At 40.5% G+C, this 16,679-nt stretch overlaps 1 protein-coding gene across 1 annotated transcript; it reads left to right on the top strand.

Annotated features, from left to right (window-relative positions):
* Positions 1-3,513: 3,513 nt before the first annotated feature.
* Positions 3,514-16,335, top strand: LOC124131532 (ceroid-lipofuscinosis neuronal protein 6 homolog). Its single transcript, XM_046494834.2, has 7 exons — positions 3,514-3,824; positions 5,885-5,987; positions 8,901-8,999; positions 11,203-11,391; positions 11,939-11,994; positions 12,311-12,436; positions 15,128-16,335. Exons 1-7 carry the CDS (start codon positions 3,739-3,741, stop codon positions 15,393-15,395), a joined length of 927 nt encoding a protein of 308 aa, XP_046350790.2. The 5' UTR covers positions 3,514-3,738; the 3' UTR covers positions 15,396-16,335.
* The last annotated feature ends 344 nt before the right edge of the window (positions 16,336-16,679 follow it).

The raw sequence follows: 16,679 nt of genomic DNA, 5'->3' as shown, positions 1-16,679 counted from the left end.
CAATTTATACTTACCAAAAAAAGCTCTATCTTCTCCAAGTACCTGAGAGAGACAATGAATGTAATATTTGACGAACTAGGAGTTTGTGAAAAATAAAATTGTTATAGAAATATTGGGAAAATATATTGACTCGGATATTACAAAAAGCAATAAATCGTTCGGTGGACATGTTGGTGAGTGATAAAAAGTCTTCGTCGCCCCCTTTCAGGGAAACATACTCGAACAAAAATACAGATGTTGGTATGTTTGTAACTTCGTCTCAAAATTAATGTTCTTAATCCTAGAAATGTAATTATAATAAAATCAAGATTATTTTACCTTGAATGCATATTCCATATTCTTCAGTTGACTGAACGCAGATTTGAGGTCCAACCCAACGCCTTTATGTGCAGTGACGTCGTAGAGGATAAACGTAGCATTTGGATCTCTGACGTCGGCCTCAGCATCGTCGTAGTAGGCAGCAGTGGAGCTGGCAATGAAGACGACGATGCATACAAGCTTGAACAACATTGTGGTCGAGAAATACAGACCAAATTCGTGTCTCAATACCAAGAAGCTATCACGAGTTATCTTTCTTGGCGAACGCGGCTCAACAGCGAGTGGTGGTTAACGCTAGAGAAAGCTGAACAGAATACCGTACCTGGTCTGTCGTGTGTGGGCCTTTTGTAGGTGTATCCCCCGGGTGGTGGTCAGTGAACAAACCACACGTCAACATAATCCCCTACCCTAATGCTAGTCGTCTGACCCCACCGTAACTGCCCAAATCCTTGTAAACAGATCTCAGGGGGGAACATGGCGGGGAAACTCTGGAAACGTCACACGCCATACCTGTTGTGGTCAATACCGTTAAGTCTGTTGTTTATGTGGCGTGTTTAATTGACACTATATTTGTGTAGGATTATTGATGACAAACGTATAACCCATATGATTGACTTGACGGCTTATTTATGCCCATATTCCAAAAGAATGCCAATAAAATGTACCTGTTCTGCATTTTATTGAATTTTAATTATTATAGAAATGTGTGAAGGTAGGTTTTAATAGGTAACATGATCGGGGCACAATATTATTTTTCCAAGCGAGTAATGATACCATTAACAATGTTGAATGGGTATCGTAATCTACATAAGTCAATGTTTAACATTTTGAGGAAGTAATCTTATAAACAAATATACTTTGGTTCTAATAATGTCACGTTCAAGATGTTGATAGGTCCTCGCTCTATGGGGAAGTTCTTGTTATGGCGTTGCATGAATTATGCTACTGTTAAATATAATATGCATATGATCATGAATATATTTCAGAACACTTTGTCTTTGGTTGTTGTTTACCTCCGCACTCGGCAATATTCCAGCTATATGACGGCGGTCTGTAAATAATCGAGTCTGAACCAGTCAATCTAGTGATTGACATCATGAGCATCCATCCACGCAATTGGAATACAATGAAATGCATCAAAACAAGTCAGCGAGGCTGACCACCCGATCACGTTAGTCGCCTCTTGCGACAAGCATAGTCACCTTTTGCGCCAAGCATGGGTTGCTGAAGACCAATTCTACCCCGGAGTTTCACGGGTCTTCAAAACACATTACTTAACACTGTAACACATCCATCATATGAATGATGACACGATCCATAATCCTTGATTGCTGTTTCAAAATAAAATTCAATAAAATATAATCCAGAATGAATCCCTTCTCTACATGTACGTGTTCAAATTGAATTATTATAACTAGTGTTAGGTGCAGTTAGCTTAATGTGTTTGAATGTTTAAAGCGATGTAGAATACTTTATTAAATTTATTATATGTAATGTTGATTTACTCTGCCAATATTATTCATATAAGTAAATACCAACCAATATGTTTCATCTCAGTGTTGCTTAGTTCAAACGTCAAACAAGGACTGGTCGACCATATCACTATACTGTATCCTATACGATATCCATGTTAAACTGCAGTATGGCATCTCAGTGGGCTGGCACTATAAGATCGGCATCTAAGTCCGGAGTGCATGTACGTCGCAGTGTCAACCCCAGTTCACCTAACCCCACCGCCTCCGTGGTCTAATGGTAGAGCGTCCGCACGGAGAGCGGAAGGTCCGGGGTTCGATCCCCGACCGCGTCATACCAAAAGACGTTAAAAGATAGTAATTGTTGTTACCCTATCTGGCGCTCGGCATTAAGGGGCTAAAACAAGAACTGGTCGGCTCGGAGTCAGTATACTGTGTCTGAGTGGGGTATTCATGTTTAACTGCGGCATGGTATCTCAGTGAGCTAGTACTATAAATCGGCATCAGTCCGGACTAGTACAAGCAGCCACACAAACACACACACGTACATGCACGTCGCTATATATATGCAATAATCTTGGACGCGACGTTAAACCCCATTTCACCTCACCTCACCTAGCCCCACAGCTACTATTATCTAAGGGGATTCGAGTTTAGAATACAAAGGTCCACAGCAACCTGTACCGGTAGTCATTCGTGTCATCGTAACCAAACGGAGTGGGACTTTGTTCACGCGATACAGATGACTGGCTTGTGTGGTCCTGATAGCCCATATAGCATAGAATGTTGCTTCGTGCGGCGTTAAACAACGAACTGTGAAAAATGTACAACACCGCCAGGTGTGGGTAAATCAAAGCCCAATCAGAGGATTGTACCGTTTTTTATGCTTCAATACTGAGAATAACTTCGCGGTTGGTCGAAAAATAATTAATAATATTAATGATTTTAAAACCCAATTGCAATAAACAAAGTAAATACATATTATTATTGATAAGTTTAAATCATATATAAACCTCAATAACACCTTTCGTATATCTGATTCATATGATTTCAAAGACGGACATTTCGAGATATACATGTAACTGAATACAACGATACATCCATATAATACAAAAATGATACTAGCTTTGTGTGTCTAGACACTCTGGGTGTGTGTGGGTGTCGGTTTATGTGTGTGTGCGTGTGTGTGTGTGTGGGGGGGGGGGGGGGGGTTGAGTGCGTGAGAGTGTGTGTTGTTTAACGACACTCAGCTTTATTTCAGCTATATTACTGCGGTCTGAACATAATTAAGTCTGCGAGAGACAATCCAGTGATTGACATCATAAGCATTGATCCACTTATGTGGGAACGATGACATGGCCTCAACGAGGATCACGGAGTCTGACCACACGATCCTTTCGAATTCAGTCGCCTCGTGCGACAAACATAGGTAGCTTCGGACCTACATTCTTAGGTCTAAGACCTGCTATATTCCCACATTAAGCTGAAGTACTGTGCCAAGCAGCATACAACTCACTCACTCTACGATATGTTGAGGAAAGATATCCGTGTATAAGTGGGCAGTGTGTGCGATAGGTTAATAGATGTACTCATACTCCCATTGTCACTTTGCATCTGTGCATGACTATTGGCCCACATACGTATTTGAGATATGCATTTGGAACACGAAAGCCGAAACACAAATTTTCAAATTCACTCAACTGTATCACCAACATTCATAACGTACAATTTATGTCGGGATAAGAAACTGTTTCGAAGTGTAAGTCAACAAACATTTCCCTCGATAAGCAAAGGTTGGTTCAGTGTATTGTTACAGGTATACGCTGAACATGTGTCACCTGACCGAATGAACTACCATTTAATCTTACTGATAGCTATGTGAAGGTGTAGCGTATCTGCTCCCTCGCGTGGCTCGGGGCGGCACACGCGACAAATCAATACAGCAGCCATGACGAAAAAGAGTACCGCTAGAAATAGAACCACTGCAACATCAAACGAAGATAAAAGGGATTCGATTGACAAACAAGCCGTAAGGTAGTTATACTTAACAGTACATTTAATATCCTAGCACTGGCAGGTTTATTAGGCGAAGTAGCTGGTGTGTCATGTTATCCGTCCACCCTGATGGTTAATGTGGGGTAGAGTGTTCTACTTCTAGGTCAACAAACGTTTTAAGCTGTCTGTCTCACAGTCCCTGAACCATATGACCTACCATTTCGCCCAGCCCTTACTGCAACGATATAGCCCCAAGTGAAGTCTACATTCTCCACAGGTTCAGGAAGTGGAGTTGTTTGTTTCTATCAAAATTGTATATTATCAGAGACTAAGTGTAGTCTAGCTGTCCTTGAAAGGCAAGATAACTTACAGCTGCTGCGGTAATGTCACAAATAGCAGTAGGCATTGTCCCGGGTTAAGTAATAAAATAGTATTAATAAATAACAAAATACACATGGGTCATTTTGAGTATTACGTATTCTCTCAAGTGTAGGGGGCACGGGTGGCCCAGTCGTCTAAGGCGCCGCGATTCGCTGTGCAGAGTTGTATCCCTTGGGCACGCCAGAAACCTATGATTGTGGGTTCGAATCCCGGTTCGCCCCGATTATGTTTCTAGGTTTGCCAGCACCATACCCGTGCTCGTGGGTTTCACCGAAGTGGTAAACGTCTAAGACCTGCGTCACGTCGGGCTTTCCTCCCACATTAAGCTGACACGCCGCGATAAAACTGGAATATTGTTAAAATCGGCGTTAAACCCAACTCACCCACTTAAGTGTAAATTAAGATAGTTACACTGATCTGCGATTGACGCCCACGCGGAGATCATACCGATACGCATGTAGCTGTTTAGTTGTGTTTTCACAATGTTCAGTACACAGACAAATTAGAGTAGAATTGATTCGAAATATTACAGTGAGAGGGAGGCAGTCGATTTTGAAAACTATTCTCAAGAGACAGAAATATGTCGGAACAATTATAATTGTAAACATTTCATCATGAATTCATAGAGAACATTAAAAGGTTTATATCGACCTTAAAAGGCAATGCACACTTTACATTTCTTGTACATACACGTTATTTGTATACCATATCTTAATAACATGAAATGTATTATTACCTTGGAACCATATTAATAATTGTTTGTAAGCAGAGACCAAGAAGGTGATTAACTTTCGTCCTATCCTTTTTCCAATAAAATATGACTAAATCAAATCAAATCAAATTGAAATCACGTTTTTAATACTGCTTTTTTCTAAACTTATTTTCGGTTATTTGGATATCGATTATAATGAACAGCACATATAATACCTGGTTGCTCGATGGAGACCATAAGCAGTCGATAAGGGATTAGTAATACATATTTATGTACTTATATTTGTTTATGCTATCCATGCACGTAATCTGTTAAGAGATTTATAATTTCTCGACAGGTTATACATCACTCAATATATTTGCTAACATCAAAGAGTTCGCGTTTTGTTTCGTCATGGTAGAAAGGAGATAAACATACTGTGTTTTCATGTAGAGCTAGGTTACCTGTCGATTTAACCGCGCTACATTTAACACTTGATGCGTTGGTGTTATCAAACAAATCTGAAATGATTACGTTTCTAATACAAACTCATTCCAACATAAAAACGATTTGCGTGTCGATATGCCAAATGCCACGGGGAGTTTTCTTTCTAATTTAACAAGAAAAGTATTCATACGCTGTGAATAGTTCAGCTTGACGGGCTTCGAATTCAACAAATGAGATTTCATTACGCCAGTCTTTATATTTTGCGAAGAACGATGCCGTACAATGGGCTTTGCTGTTAGCCGATATTTCTAATGACAATTGAATTGGTTTTGTCGCTATTATTTTCACGCGAAAACTAAAATAATTCGAACTCCCACAATTTTTTTCAATAAGCGTCTGAGATAAGAAGAATATTGTACGTCATACAGCATCACTTAGTTGCAGTTTGTATCCCAGAGAACCACATCCTCGGAACCCAGTGATGTAGGTAAACAACAACAATGCAGTGATGATAACTCCTTTGTGTTCTAGACATATTGAATGTACAGAACTTGTCAACTCGATATGTATGTGGTTTCAGACACCGGCGGAGACAGGCGCCCAGTGAAACCTTCCATCTTGACATATGGCTGACACTGGCACTCGTAAACTGGATCTTTGACTTCGGGAGACCGATTGCTGGCGTGAGTGGTGATCATACCAATGGATATTTGGCAGGAAAATTAATCGTTAAACTGTTTGAAACAGACGCCAACTACTGTTTACCTCTGTGTGTGGAACAAACATATTAGACCAGTGGGGACTCTGGGTAAGAACAGAGCTCCCCAGCAGCCTTTGTTTGTCGTGTCCAGCTGGGTGACTTGGTTGATTGTATGTCACACTAAACCAATCGGGGATGTGTGTGTGTGTGTGTGGGGAGGGGAGGGGGGGGGGGGGGGGGGGGGGGGTTGTGTGGTCCAGACTCGATTATTTACAGACCGACTTCATATACCAGGAACAGTGCTAACTTAACACAGCAATTACATGGACAGAATATAAGTTGAGCAGATTTTTTTCCAATGCAAAGAAGCGATATGCTATGTTTTTAAATATTGAGATAGATTTTGATAAAGTATTCTGTACCATTTTATTTTAAAGAGACAAAGCGCTCACTTTACTTGCAACATTACCTTAAATAATATATACAAGTGATGAACCGGTCAGCCCCTAACGGTGCAGTCAACGTTCGCCTACATCCGCTTATGAAGAAGTGAAGTGTGTCATGTCATAACTATATGTTTTGTTTGTTTGTTTGTTTACTAACGCCACACTCGGCAATATTACAGCTGTATGACGGTGGTCTGTTAATATTCGAGTCAGGACCAGGCAATCCAGCGATTGATATCATGAGCATAGATCCACGTAATTGGGATACGATGACATGCATCAACCAAGTCAGCGAGCCTGACCACCCGATCCTGTTAGTCGCCTCTTACGACAAGCCTAGTCGCCTTTTACGGCAAGCGATGGTTGTATGAAATAGGTGCATATGTACAAACAAATGTTCCTGTGTATAATTACTATACATGCAAATGATAAAATTATGTTACCAGGGCGCCGTTCCACAAAGCGATCCTAACGCTACGACTATCGTAAGCCAGTGTTTAAGTATGGGAGTTACCATCACTTAAGCCCTAAGATGGCCAGATGGACTTTTTAAAATACTTTATTCATATAATTTATACATGAAGTAGTTACATGTATATTCATATTTATTTAAAAGTTATATTAAAGGTAATACATTTGTATTGATATAATTCTGATCCATTTGTTGTATATTACAATCATAATAATATCTACCTTAGAAGAAAAGTATATCAAATCAAATGAATTGTTTATATATATAAACAAGTCTTACAAGAGTGAAGGCGTTATTCCAAAGAGAGGAAAGGTTGAATGACATTTCTGACGGGGTGTCAGCTACACTGATAAATAACAGCTAAGATCACTAAGCTTGAGATTAATATATAACACTGTAGGCAAAAGTGGACGTTGGCGATAGTAGAAGACTCCCCCTTAACCTCAATCAAAATAAAACAAAAAGCTTATTATATTACTGTATGAAAACAATAACAAGCTTTATGTGGTATTTGACGTTTTCCGTATCATATGTCAATGTCCCATTTAATTAAAACAGAAATGAAATTTATTTTCAGGAAGGCCCTTTAAATGTGTACTTGTGATTTAGAGGCTTCAAACAGCTTTCATTTTCAGGGAATCTATATAAGACTTTCATATAGTATTAAGGTGTAAAAATAACTTCCATGGTTACATGATTGTATTTTAAGTGACCCATTTCTTTAGATGGAATTGGGGCCTTGGGCAAAAATACCCCATTTACTTGTTTATATAAATTGTGTGAGTGACGGGTGTTGCGGGTAGAGCAGGACATGCTTACCGTTTTTGCGAGCATCTGGTGTCATCACTGATTTTCAGTGATCCATTCATACATTTTACCATTATTTTGCCATTTACGCAGAATGAAATCTGTTTCAGCAGATAATCGAGACCGATTATTTTCTGGCTTTCACATTAATATTTCTTTATAGTGAGCTGGTTAATGATACTTTCAGTATATGTTTTAGATTAATCTCATGAAAAGGAGATATTTGACTCAAATGCGATGTGAGGATCTGAGGATACTTTTACAGAAGGTCGCGTCAGGTGACACCTGAGCGACCTTTGACCGCCTAGTTTAATAAAAGATACGTGGGCTCTTGAGCTCTTCTGTCATTTCTTTATATCTTTTCGGAAATTTCGATTTGAACAGGAGAAACCCGACGCAGGACACAAATATGCCCTCGATGACACTCCCTTTTTGTGAGTAGATGACACACGGAGTTACAAGGCTGTGTATAAAATGTACAACACGATAATGGCGCGGCAGTGGGCACGGGTGGACCAGTCGTCTAAGGTGTCGCGATTCGCTGTGCCGAGTTACGTCCCTTTGGCACGCCAGAAACCTGTGATTATGGGTTCGAATCCCGGTTCGCCCCGATTATGTTTCTAGGTTTGTCAGCACCATACCCGTGCTCGTGGGTTTCACCGAAGGGGTAAACGTCTAAGACCTGTATCACTTCGGGCTTTCCTCCCACATTAAGCTGACACGCCTTGATATAACTGGAATACTGTTAAAAGCGGCGTTAAACCCAACTCACCCACCCGCTCATTATGAACATTCGGAATATGTCGTTAAAGCTCGCTTTCGAGATACAGAAATAAGATATGCGGGTGTAAATGCCTCTCACTCGTCCCGAAAGTTTAGAAGCCTCGACTATGATCAGAAAGTTCACCTGACTCGACCTCTTACAGAGGTGTGCTCGTGTCTTCACGCACAGATGCATCTATCAAAGTAAAAGATATATTATATTAATGAGATTGTGTTTCAGATCATCAACTGCTCTGCTTTGTCGAGAGCTTACATGTAATGACAGTTGTCATTCGGGAAATAGACCCAGCAGAAGTTAACGTATGGGCAGCACAACAATGTTTGTTAAACTGATGTTAGGAACAATGATTTAACACCTCATGAAAGTATGGCTATTGTTGCTTTCCAGTGGTATGTTCCGTTAGAGTGGTCTCCCCTGAATAGGCCCAGCATCGGTGACTATTTCCATATGGCTTACAACGTCATCACGCCATTCTGCTTACTGAAGGTACATTTTAGTATTTTACATAGATATTTATCCTTCTTTTTACAATTACTGACTGTTTCTCGGTATCGGACCCATATTGGGTCGCATGTTTCACATGTTCTGAATCTGCAATGAGGATGAACACCATGTACTTTAAGAACATTCCTTTGGTTCTGAAAATGTGAGTGCTAATCCTGCACAATATTTGCCCATGATCGCCAGTATCTTACCGATGATCTCTTAATTATATCACCATTGGCTTTCTGTTCACATATGACATTAAAATGCACTGTCCAAAGTGGATTAACCCGTGCTTGTGGGTTTCACTAAAGTGGTAAACGTCGGAGACCTGCATCACTTCGGGGTTTCCTCCCACATTAGGCTGACACGCCGTGATGCAACTGGAATACTGTTCAAAGCGGCGTTGAACCCTACTCTCTTACTCACTCAAAGAGGTTATACCAAAATTACTATACACTACAGTTATTTACACATTCACAGAAGCCTTCATATGAAACACATGACCCGAAAGTGCTTCCGAAAAGTTAATGATTCTAATTTTCTATAAATTCCGATCATTTTCACGTTTAAATAAGCAACGTCTACCTTCAGTTACCATCAGCAATGTTATTTTGACGAGTTATCTCAGTTTGGCGGACACATTAAGCTTACAGACTTAATTTCAGTAGACGTGTAGAATCTCAGCGATAGATGATATTCAATAAAAAGTCTCAGGTACATTTCGGGCTCTTATTCGATATAGAAAGACATATACTATTTCTTGATGGGAACATTTACCTTGCACACCTAGACTCACCTATATTAGAAATCTTTATTATGTTTGTCATCTGATGGATCCAATTTATGATATTGGTCTCTGTTTGAAATGTGAATCATCACTCTTTCTGCTAATAGATATGAGAATGCGATGATAATGACTCCTGGAACAGAACCCTAATGTGTCTTGGTACAAGAAACAACATATCCGAATCATTAATATTGTGATGAAAATAAATAGCTACTGTTTCGGAAATGGTTAATGCTTCCTATAATGGTTGCATGATCGAGATGATCTCATTCTGAAAGGACAATGACCTTAAAATATGTCAGTTAGGTCTACATAATTTACGAAATGTGCAAAACAAAACAAATGCGATTCAGAATTATTTTTTCAGATGTGTTAATATGAATGGACTATATTCATTTATTACTATGACAATAACAACTTTGAAGGGTGGCGCCAAAATTCAAACAAAGACCCATTCTACAGGTATTCAGGAAGGGTATCAAATATTTGAATATGAACAGCTCTATGACCTGAACTGCATTTATTTTGAGATGTAGGAAAAGATAGTTGAAGCATAATTCACCTTTGGTCACTGTTCTCTTAGTTAGCTGTACTTTTGAAGTTCGAGATGTCGTCCTTTGTCACTCATTTTAGACATACGGCTGTACTTGTTCATGTTTCTAGTCCAAAGTTATTGTATGTGATAGAAGTGCTATTCTTATGACGAGGGACAGCGGGCATAGTAAACGCGTTCGGTCGTGAAGCCGAAGGCCCGGGTTTGATTCCGCACATGGGTACAATCTTAATATATTAAGCCCATTATGTGTGTCCCCCGCCGTGATATTGGTGGAATGCTGATAAAATGGCTTAAAACCATACCCACTCTCTATTATCAATGTTGATAACATTATTTCAAACATTTCCACATCTTTTCAATTAAAATATCCAGTGGGTGACCCTGATCACAGCTCCTATATCACATGCCATTCTGACTGCACTTGAGACAATATGGCGTCATAGTGCTGCATTGTTACCAGAACAAATCGTCCTTGACTCCATCTATATGTAATTAGGTGACTGTGTTACAGGTGTAATTCCGGTATAAGGCACGAGTGTCGTAAACATAGTATGACATCAGCACGAATATAATGTTCTACTTTTTACTCCAAACAGAGAAGAATTTTAGTGGTTGCAACAGGACAGCAACAGCAGCGGAAACACAATTTGTCGAATTACGTCAACAATCGTCGTTTCTAGTGTGACGTCATTCCGACCTCACGTCAGAATAAGATTCGAATGACGTCAACAATGTCACCCGGTTGACGGAAACAATACACTGTTGTGTCGTGACGTGATATGACCCAAGGGCACATATGGTATTTATGAACCCCGATATGTTTGCCCTCGTGGGTAATAAACATGCTTATTCACCCCCAGCTCCAGGAACGTAGCCCTCAGAAGCTCTCCCCGAGCGTATCATACCTCTCCGTTATCACCTTAGTGATGGGGGCCAGCATTCATCTGGTCGGAGACTCCGTCAACCACAGACTTCCACACGTGGGGTATGAGTTGCACCTATCGGTCAGAGACAACCCCATCATGCAGCAGCTGAAACCACAGAAACTTGTAAGAAAGGCTATCATATATGTTTAGCATAGCTCACAAACAAGGCAGCAAACAATGCATTCTCTTAACTATTATGTTGTTATCTTCATGTCACTGTGATAAACAATCATTTTAAACATATTCAGATATATGGATCACTTGTGTAAAAACTGACTTTTCATAATTCCGAAACTGGTCTATTTCTTTACAAAAATATGTTAATATTCACTCTTCCAATATCGGAAAACGTTTTAGTATTAGGCTAACCTGGTGGAAAACCATTTTTTCGTCCGCTAAAACCCTATGGGATTCCGGGTCAGAATGGTTACTAAGAATCCAATTATTGCCATAAGGGACGACGTATGTGGATTGTGTGGATGCAGTGTCGGATCTGAATGATTGTTTGTCTGGCCAGTGCTCGTCGTGGTATAGCTGGAGTATTGCCGATAGCTGCGTAAAGCGACAACCACCTGTTGACTGTGGCGTTATAACTCTATAATGAACGTTAATATGATTCATACTGCAAACGCTTATATATATTTATGCGATTTATATTTCATTTATTCAGGTTAGTTTGTTTGAACTTCTCTACACATACGATGAAGAAATAGGGCATTTGATGTGGTAAGAACACTATATCACATCTTTATACAAGTAAAGTGTGCTACACCAACACCACATGTTTGTACACGTTTCAACCCTGCTTAAACAATATGATTTCATTGTTTACACAAAAAGATAACATTATCCTTGTACATCTTGTACAATATTACATACTATACAATTATTGTATTCTACTTGATTGCATTAGACGCTATGGCAGACATTATGTTTTCTTTATGTTAACTCTGGGCATTCTTAATATTATCACACTGTTCTGTTTAATTGTATTATGAGTGATTTCATTACGTTCACACGTTAACAAATGATTTCATTTCAGGTATATTCCGTTTTTCATCACCTTATTCCTCTACTTTCTTGGCTGCTTCCGGAAAACCGAACCCACTGGTCGAAAATTGGGTTTGTCATGGTGGCTCCTGATGCTCGTTAGTGCTGTGTACTACTGGTAAGTAATACTTGTCGACACCTGTACTATCAGTATGCAACAATTGCCTTCTCGAACACAACTGGTAAGTTGTACTTGTCGACACCTGTACTATTACTAAGCAAAACTTGCCGACTTGTGGTTTTGACACAGAGGTGTCCATGGCACGACCCAGAATACGTTTCGAGGTGTCATTGAAAATGATGAATACAAAATTCTCTGGAATTGGCCCGCATACAGCCTTAGACCTAGCCAGGCCAACAAACCTGATCTTGTCCTTTTTGATAAACCCAATGATCATTTATATCATTAAATCATCTGTCCCTTTTGACACTAATGTGATTGGCAAGATTGAGGAAAAACATGGCAAACATGCGGACCTCGCTTTCGAAATGTCACGCTTGCACCCCAAGTACCAAGTTGTCCGACTCCCCATTGTTCTCGGTGCCTTAGGTTTTGTACATCCCAATCTGCTGACTGACATTGGGAGAGTACCCGGGTTTGCTACCAGGAATACAGCCCTTCTGACAATCTGGGTAAGGCATAAGGCTGCAGTGTTGGGCAGCCTCCACATTCTCCGAAAGGTTCTTGGTGGCTTCGACGAGGCAGCGCTTCCTGGGAAGTCCCATTCACTGTCTGGGCTGCGTGTAGAGGGGGCAAGGGCCCTGAGTTGATGATGAACCTAATCAGCCTGACTGTGCCAGGATCACACAAACTCTCTTTGCTGCATTTTTTATTTTAATCTGTATAAAATAATAATGTAATTTATTTTGCGCTATATTTCAACACCACACAGGAGCATGCTCAAAGCAGTACAATATTATTACCCCGGTTCCACGGGGAATACATACCCACAGCTGACTGTGAGTTTAACAGTCACATTACTTTCTCATCCTGCCAGTCTGTTTAACAGAATGAACCATTAAAAACATTCGTGTAACTGGATCGGAATACTGTACAGTTTTAAATGCAGCACGCAGGTATATTAATGAGAGCAGTTATGCGTGTTGTGAAACATATGTTTCCCCCAGGTTGAACTGTAGTTGACCTCGAATACATAAAACTGAAACTATTAAACAAGATGCAAGCTGTCACATGTTTTCATCCTAATTATCCGTGTTAAATGATGTGAGATATTTTAATAATGCATTGTGATATGATTTCATACGCAGTCGAGTATGAGAATATTTCCAATTTCCAATTATGTTCTTCAATTTTGAAACATACTTCAACTACCTATCAATATGTAAGCTAATACACCAACTAGAAGTAAATAAAACATGATACCAAATTAATTTGTTCATTACACGGGCATATGCCGTTAGTTATACCTCTTTAAAAATTGTCTCTAACCTCGTATAATATATTCGGTGCAATATGCTCAATATCGATTTATATCTATATGAATGCGACTTTTGTTGACACGTCCGTTTCACACAGGTTGTGAAATGAGATTTAACGTCGCGCCCACGATTATTGCACTTATGTAGCGACGTGCATGCACGTGTATGTGTGGCTGCTTGTACTAGTCCGGACTGATGCCGATTTATAGTGCTAGCACACTGAGATACCATGTCGCAGTTTAACATGAATACCCCACTCAGACACAGCATACTGACTCCGAGCCGACCAATCCATGTTTTAGCCCCTTAGAGCCGAGCGCCAGACAGGGTAACAAGTACCATCGTTTAACGTCTTTTGGTATGACGCGGCCGGGGATCGAACCCCGGACCTTTCGCTCACCGGGCGGACGCTCTACCACTAGACCACTGAGACGGTCCGTTTCGTACAATCTCTCAAGTTAGTATCTCAATGGATAAGCTTGCTTTATCGACTGGTACAGATTGATCGATGCAGTAGTTAGAATACTAATCGACGTGCTAAATATTCATACAAATATAGCTGAACCTCATAAATTCTGGACCCCCGTTAGTATTATCAAGGTTTGTATGCAAACGTTCCTCCATCAAACATGAATACATACGGACGAATATAGTGAAGTCGTTATGTGAAACCAAGGAAGCAAATCACAGCTTTGAAATACTCGACCGGCACCGTCCTGATCAACGAGGTTTCGCTGTATCATTTGTTTGTTTGTTTGTTGTTTGTTGCCGCAGGCAGCAATGTTTCCACACATATGACAGCGGCCTGTAACAAATCGAGTCTGGACCAGACAATCCAGTGATTGATACCATGAGCATCAATCTACGCAATTGGGATACGATGACATGCATCAACCAAATGGTCGAGTGTGACCACTCGATCCCGTTAGTCGCCTCTTACGACAAGCATAGTCGCCTTTGACGGATAACATGGGTTGCTGAAGACCTATTCACGGGTGTTCACTGTATCGATTTGATAGAGTTGCTTTTACGAGATTTCTAAGTTTATTCTTTGTAGTCCCGGGGGCACGGATGTCCGAGTCGCTGTGCAGAGTTGCGTCCCTTAGGCATGCAATAAACCTTTAATTGTGGATTCGAATCCCGGTGCGCCCCGATTATGTTTCAAGGTTTGTTAACACCATACCCGTGCTCGTCACCGAAGTAGTAAACGTTCGAGACCTACATCAATTCGGTCTTTCCTCCCACATTCAGCTGACACGCCGCGATATAACTGGAATACTGTTAAAATCGGCGTTAAACCCAACTCACTCACTCACTCATTTTGTCGTCCCAAACAAGTGGACAGTTAACTGTGGATATCTTATTTCAGGTATTTGGTAACAGAGGGACAAATCTTCAGTGTTTACGTTTTAACACTGGGGTGTATGCTGGTGAGCTGTGCCATCAAAGCAAGGCGGGGAGAGAGACTCGACGTCAACGGCTTGTTCCTCATCCATACGTTCAACGTGACCTTTGTGCTGATAGTGCTGTGGGTGGCGTATCTGTGGAGCGATCCTGTCCTCAGACAGAAGTACCCAGGGTTGGTGTACATTCCTGAGCCCTGGTCGTATTACTCGTTGCACTTCGTGGACAAATAATGATGAAAAAGCATCCGTAAACATGAACAGAGGCATATGATGCCCAGTGAGTGAGAATGGTTTTACGCCGCTTTTAGCATTTTGCCAGCAATATCACGGCGGGGACACCAGAAATGGGCTTCACATATGTACCCGTGTCAATGTGTGACGAACGAACGCTTTAACCATAAGGCTACCCCACCACCCCGAATGCTCAGACAATCAATAACGTATATTGACGCCTGATTTGACGTCGGCGTCCTCTTTCTCGATAATATTTCGACTGGGTAAAGCATAGAAAACCAAAGATGGTGTCATGCACGTCACGTTCAGCATTAAAAGGGAAGTTGATCTTTCCCGGGGGCTGACTATAGGTTGAATAATGTTATGAATGCTATGCGGTTTACTTGTCATTACCAATTTGTCTTATTCAACAACGCGTTTTCGGAAAAGTTCGATTACTTTCACTTGATTATGTTAGAACACGAAGAGTAACTACAAAGTGAACATACGGAATTATATATAGCGGTGGTCTGTCTGTTTGTTAGGTGTGTGTATGTATGTCTATGTTCACGTATTTGTGTGTGTGAATATAAATTACATCTTTATGCATGATTGGTATATAAGTATATGTATTGGAATGCGCGTGTATTGTGCATTCATGTGCGTATGTACATTGTAGGTATGTGTGTAATGTTGTTATACTTAAATCAAATGTTTGTCCATACATGTATGTAATATGTTAAATTTTATGTTATTTTATTAAGATGCATAAGTTGATTGAGTCTCACATAACCCTTGGGCGATCTGTGCATGTTATGTTATTGTATTATTATGTTTATTTTTATATGTATAGGGTGAGAGTGCACTAAACAATCTCTCTCTCTCTCTCTCTCTCTCTCTCTCTCTCTCTCTCTCTTTGGGACCTATTCTGCATCACCTGTGTAAATCCTGACTACAATGTGTGGGTGGGTGGTTGTGCGTGTGCGTGCGCGCGTGTGTGACTTTATCATTCTATGTGTAGTTCTGATGAATATAGTCTGTATCAGTTTGTCGTTGCATCGTGTTGTGCGTCCGATCTCTTCAACAAGAACATAGTGTCAAAATCTGCACGTGTAATAATGACCGTTCCAAGCCCCAACCTGGCTTCAGTCGTGAGAGTTACCTGCGGAAAAGCGGAAACAACCTTATCTTCTCTTCAGCAGTGTCGTGCAGGACGACACGTACAGACCAGGTCACCCAGTGTCATTTCAAGATCCTTAGTGATCGGTTCTTTCTGCAGGCGTTGGGTATTGTTCTACCCAT

Source organism: Haliotis rufescens, unplaced genomic scaffold (assembly GCF_023055435.1).
Source record: "Haliotis rufescens isolate VD_foot unplaced genomic scaffold, xgHalRufe1.0.p SCAF_1, whole genome shotgun sequence".
Classification (NCBI taxonomy): domain Eukaryota; kingdom Metazoa; phylum Mollusca; class Gastropoda; order Lepetellida; family Haliotidae; genus Haliotis; species Haliotis rufescens.
Note: the sequence above shows the minus strand (reverse complement) of the source record. Positions and strands in the feature narration are given on the sequence as shown.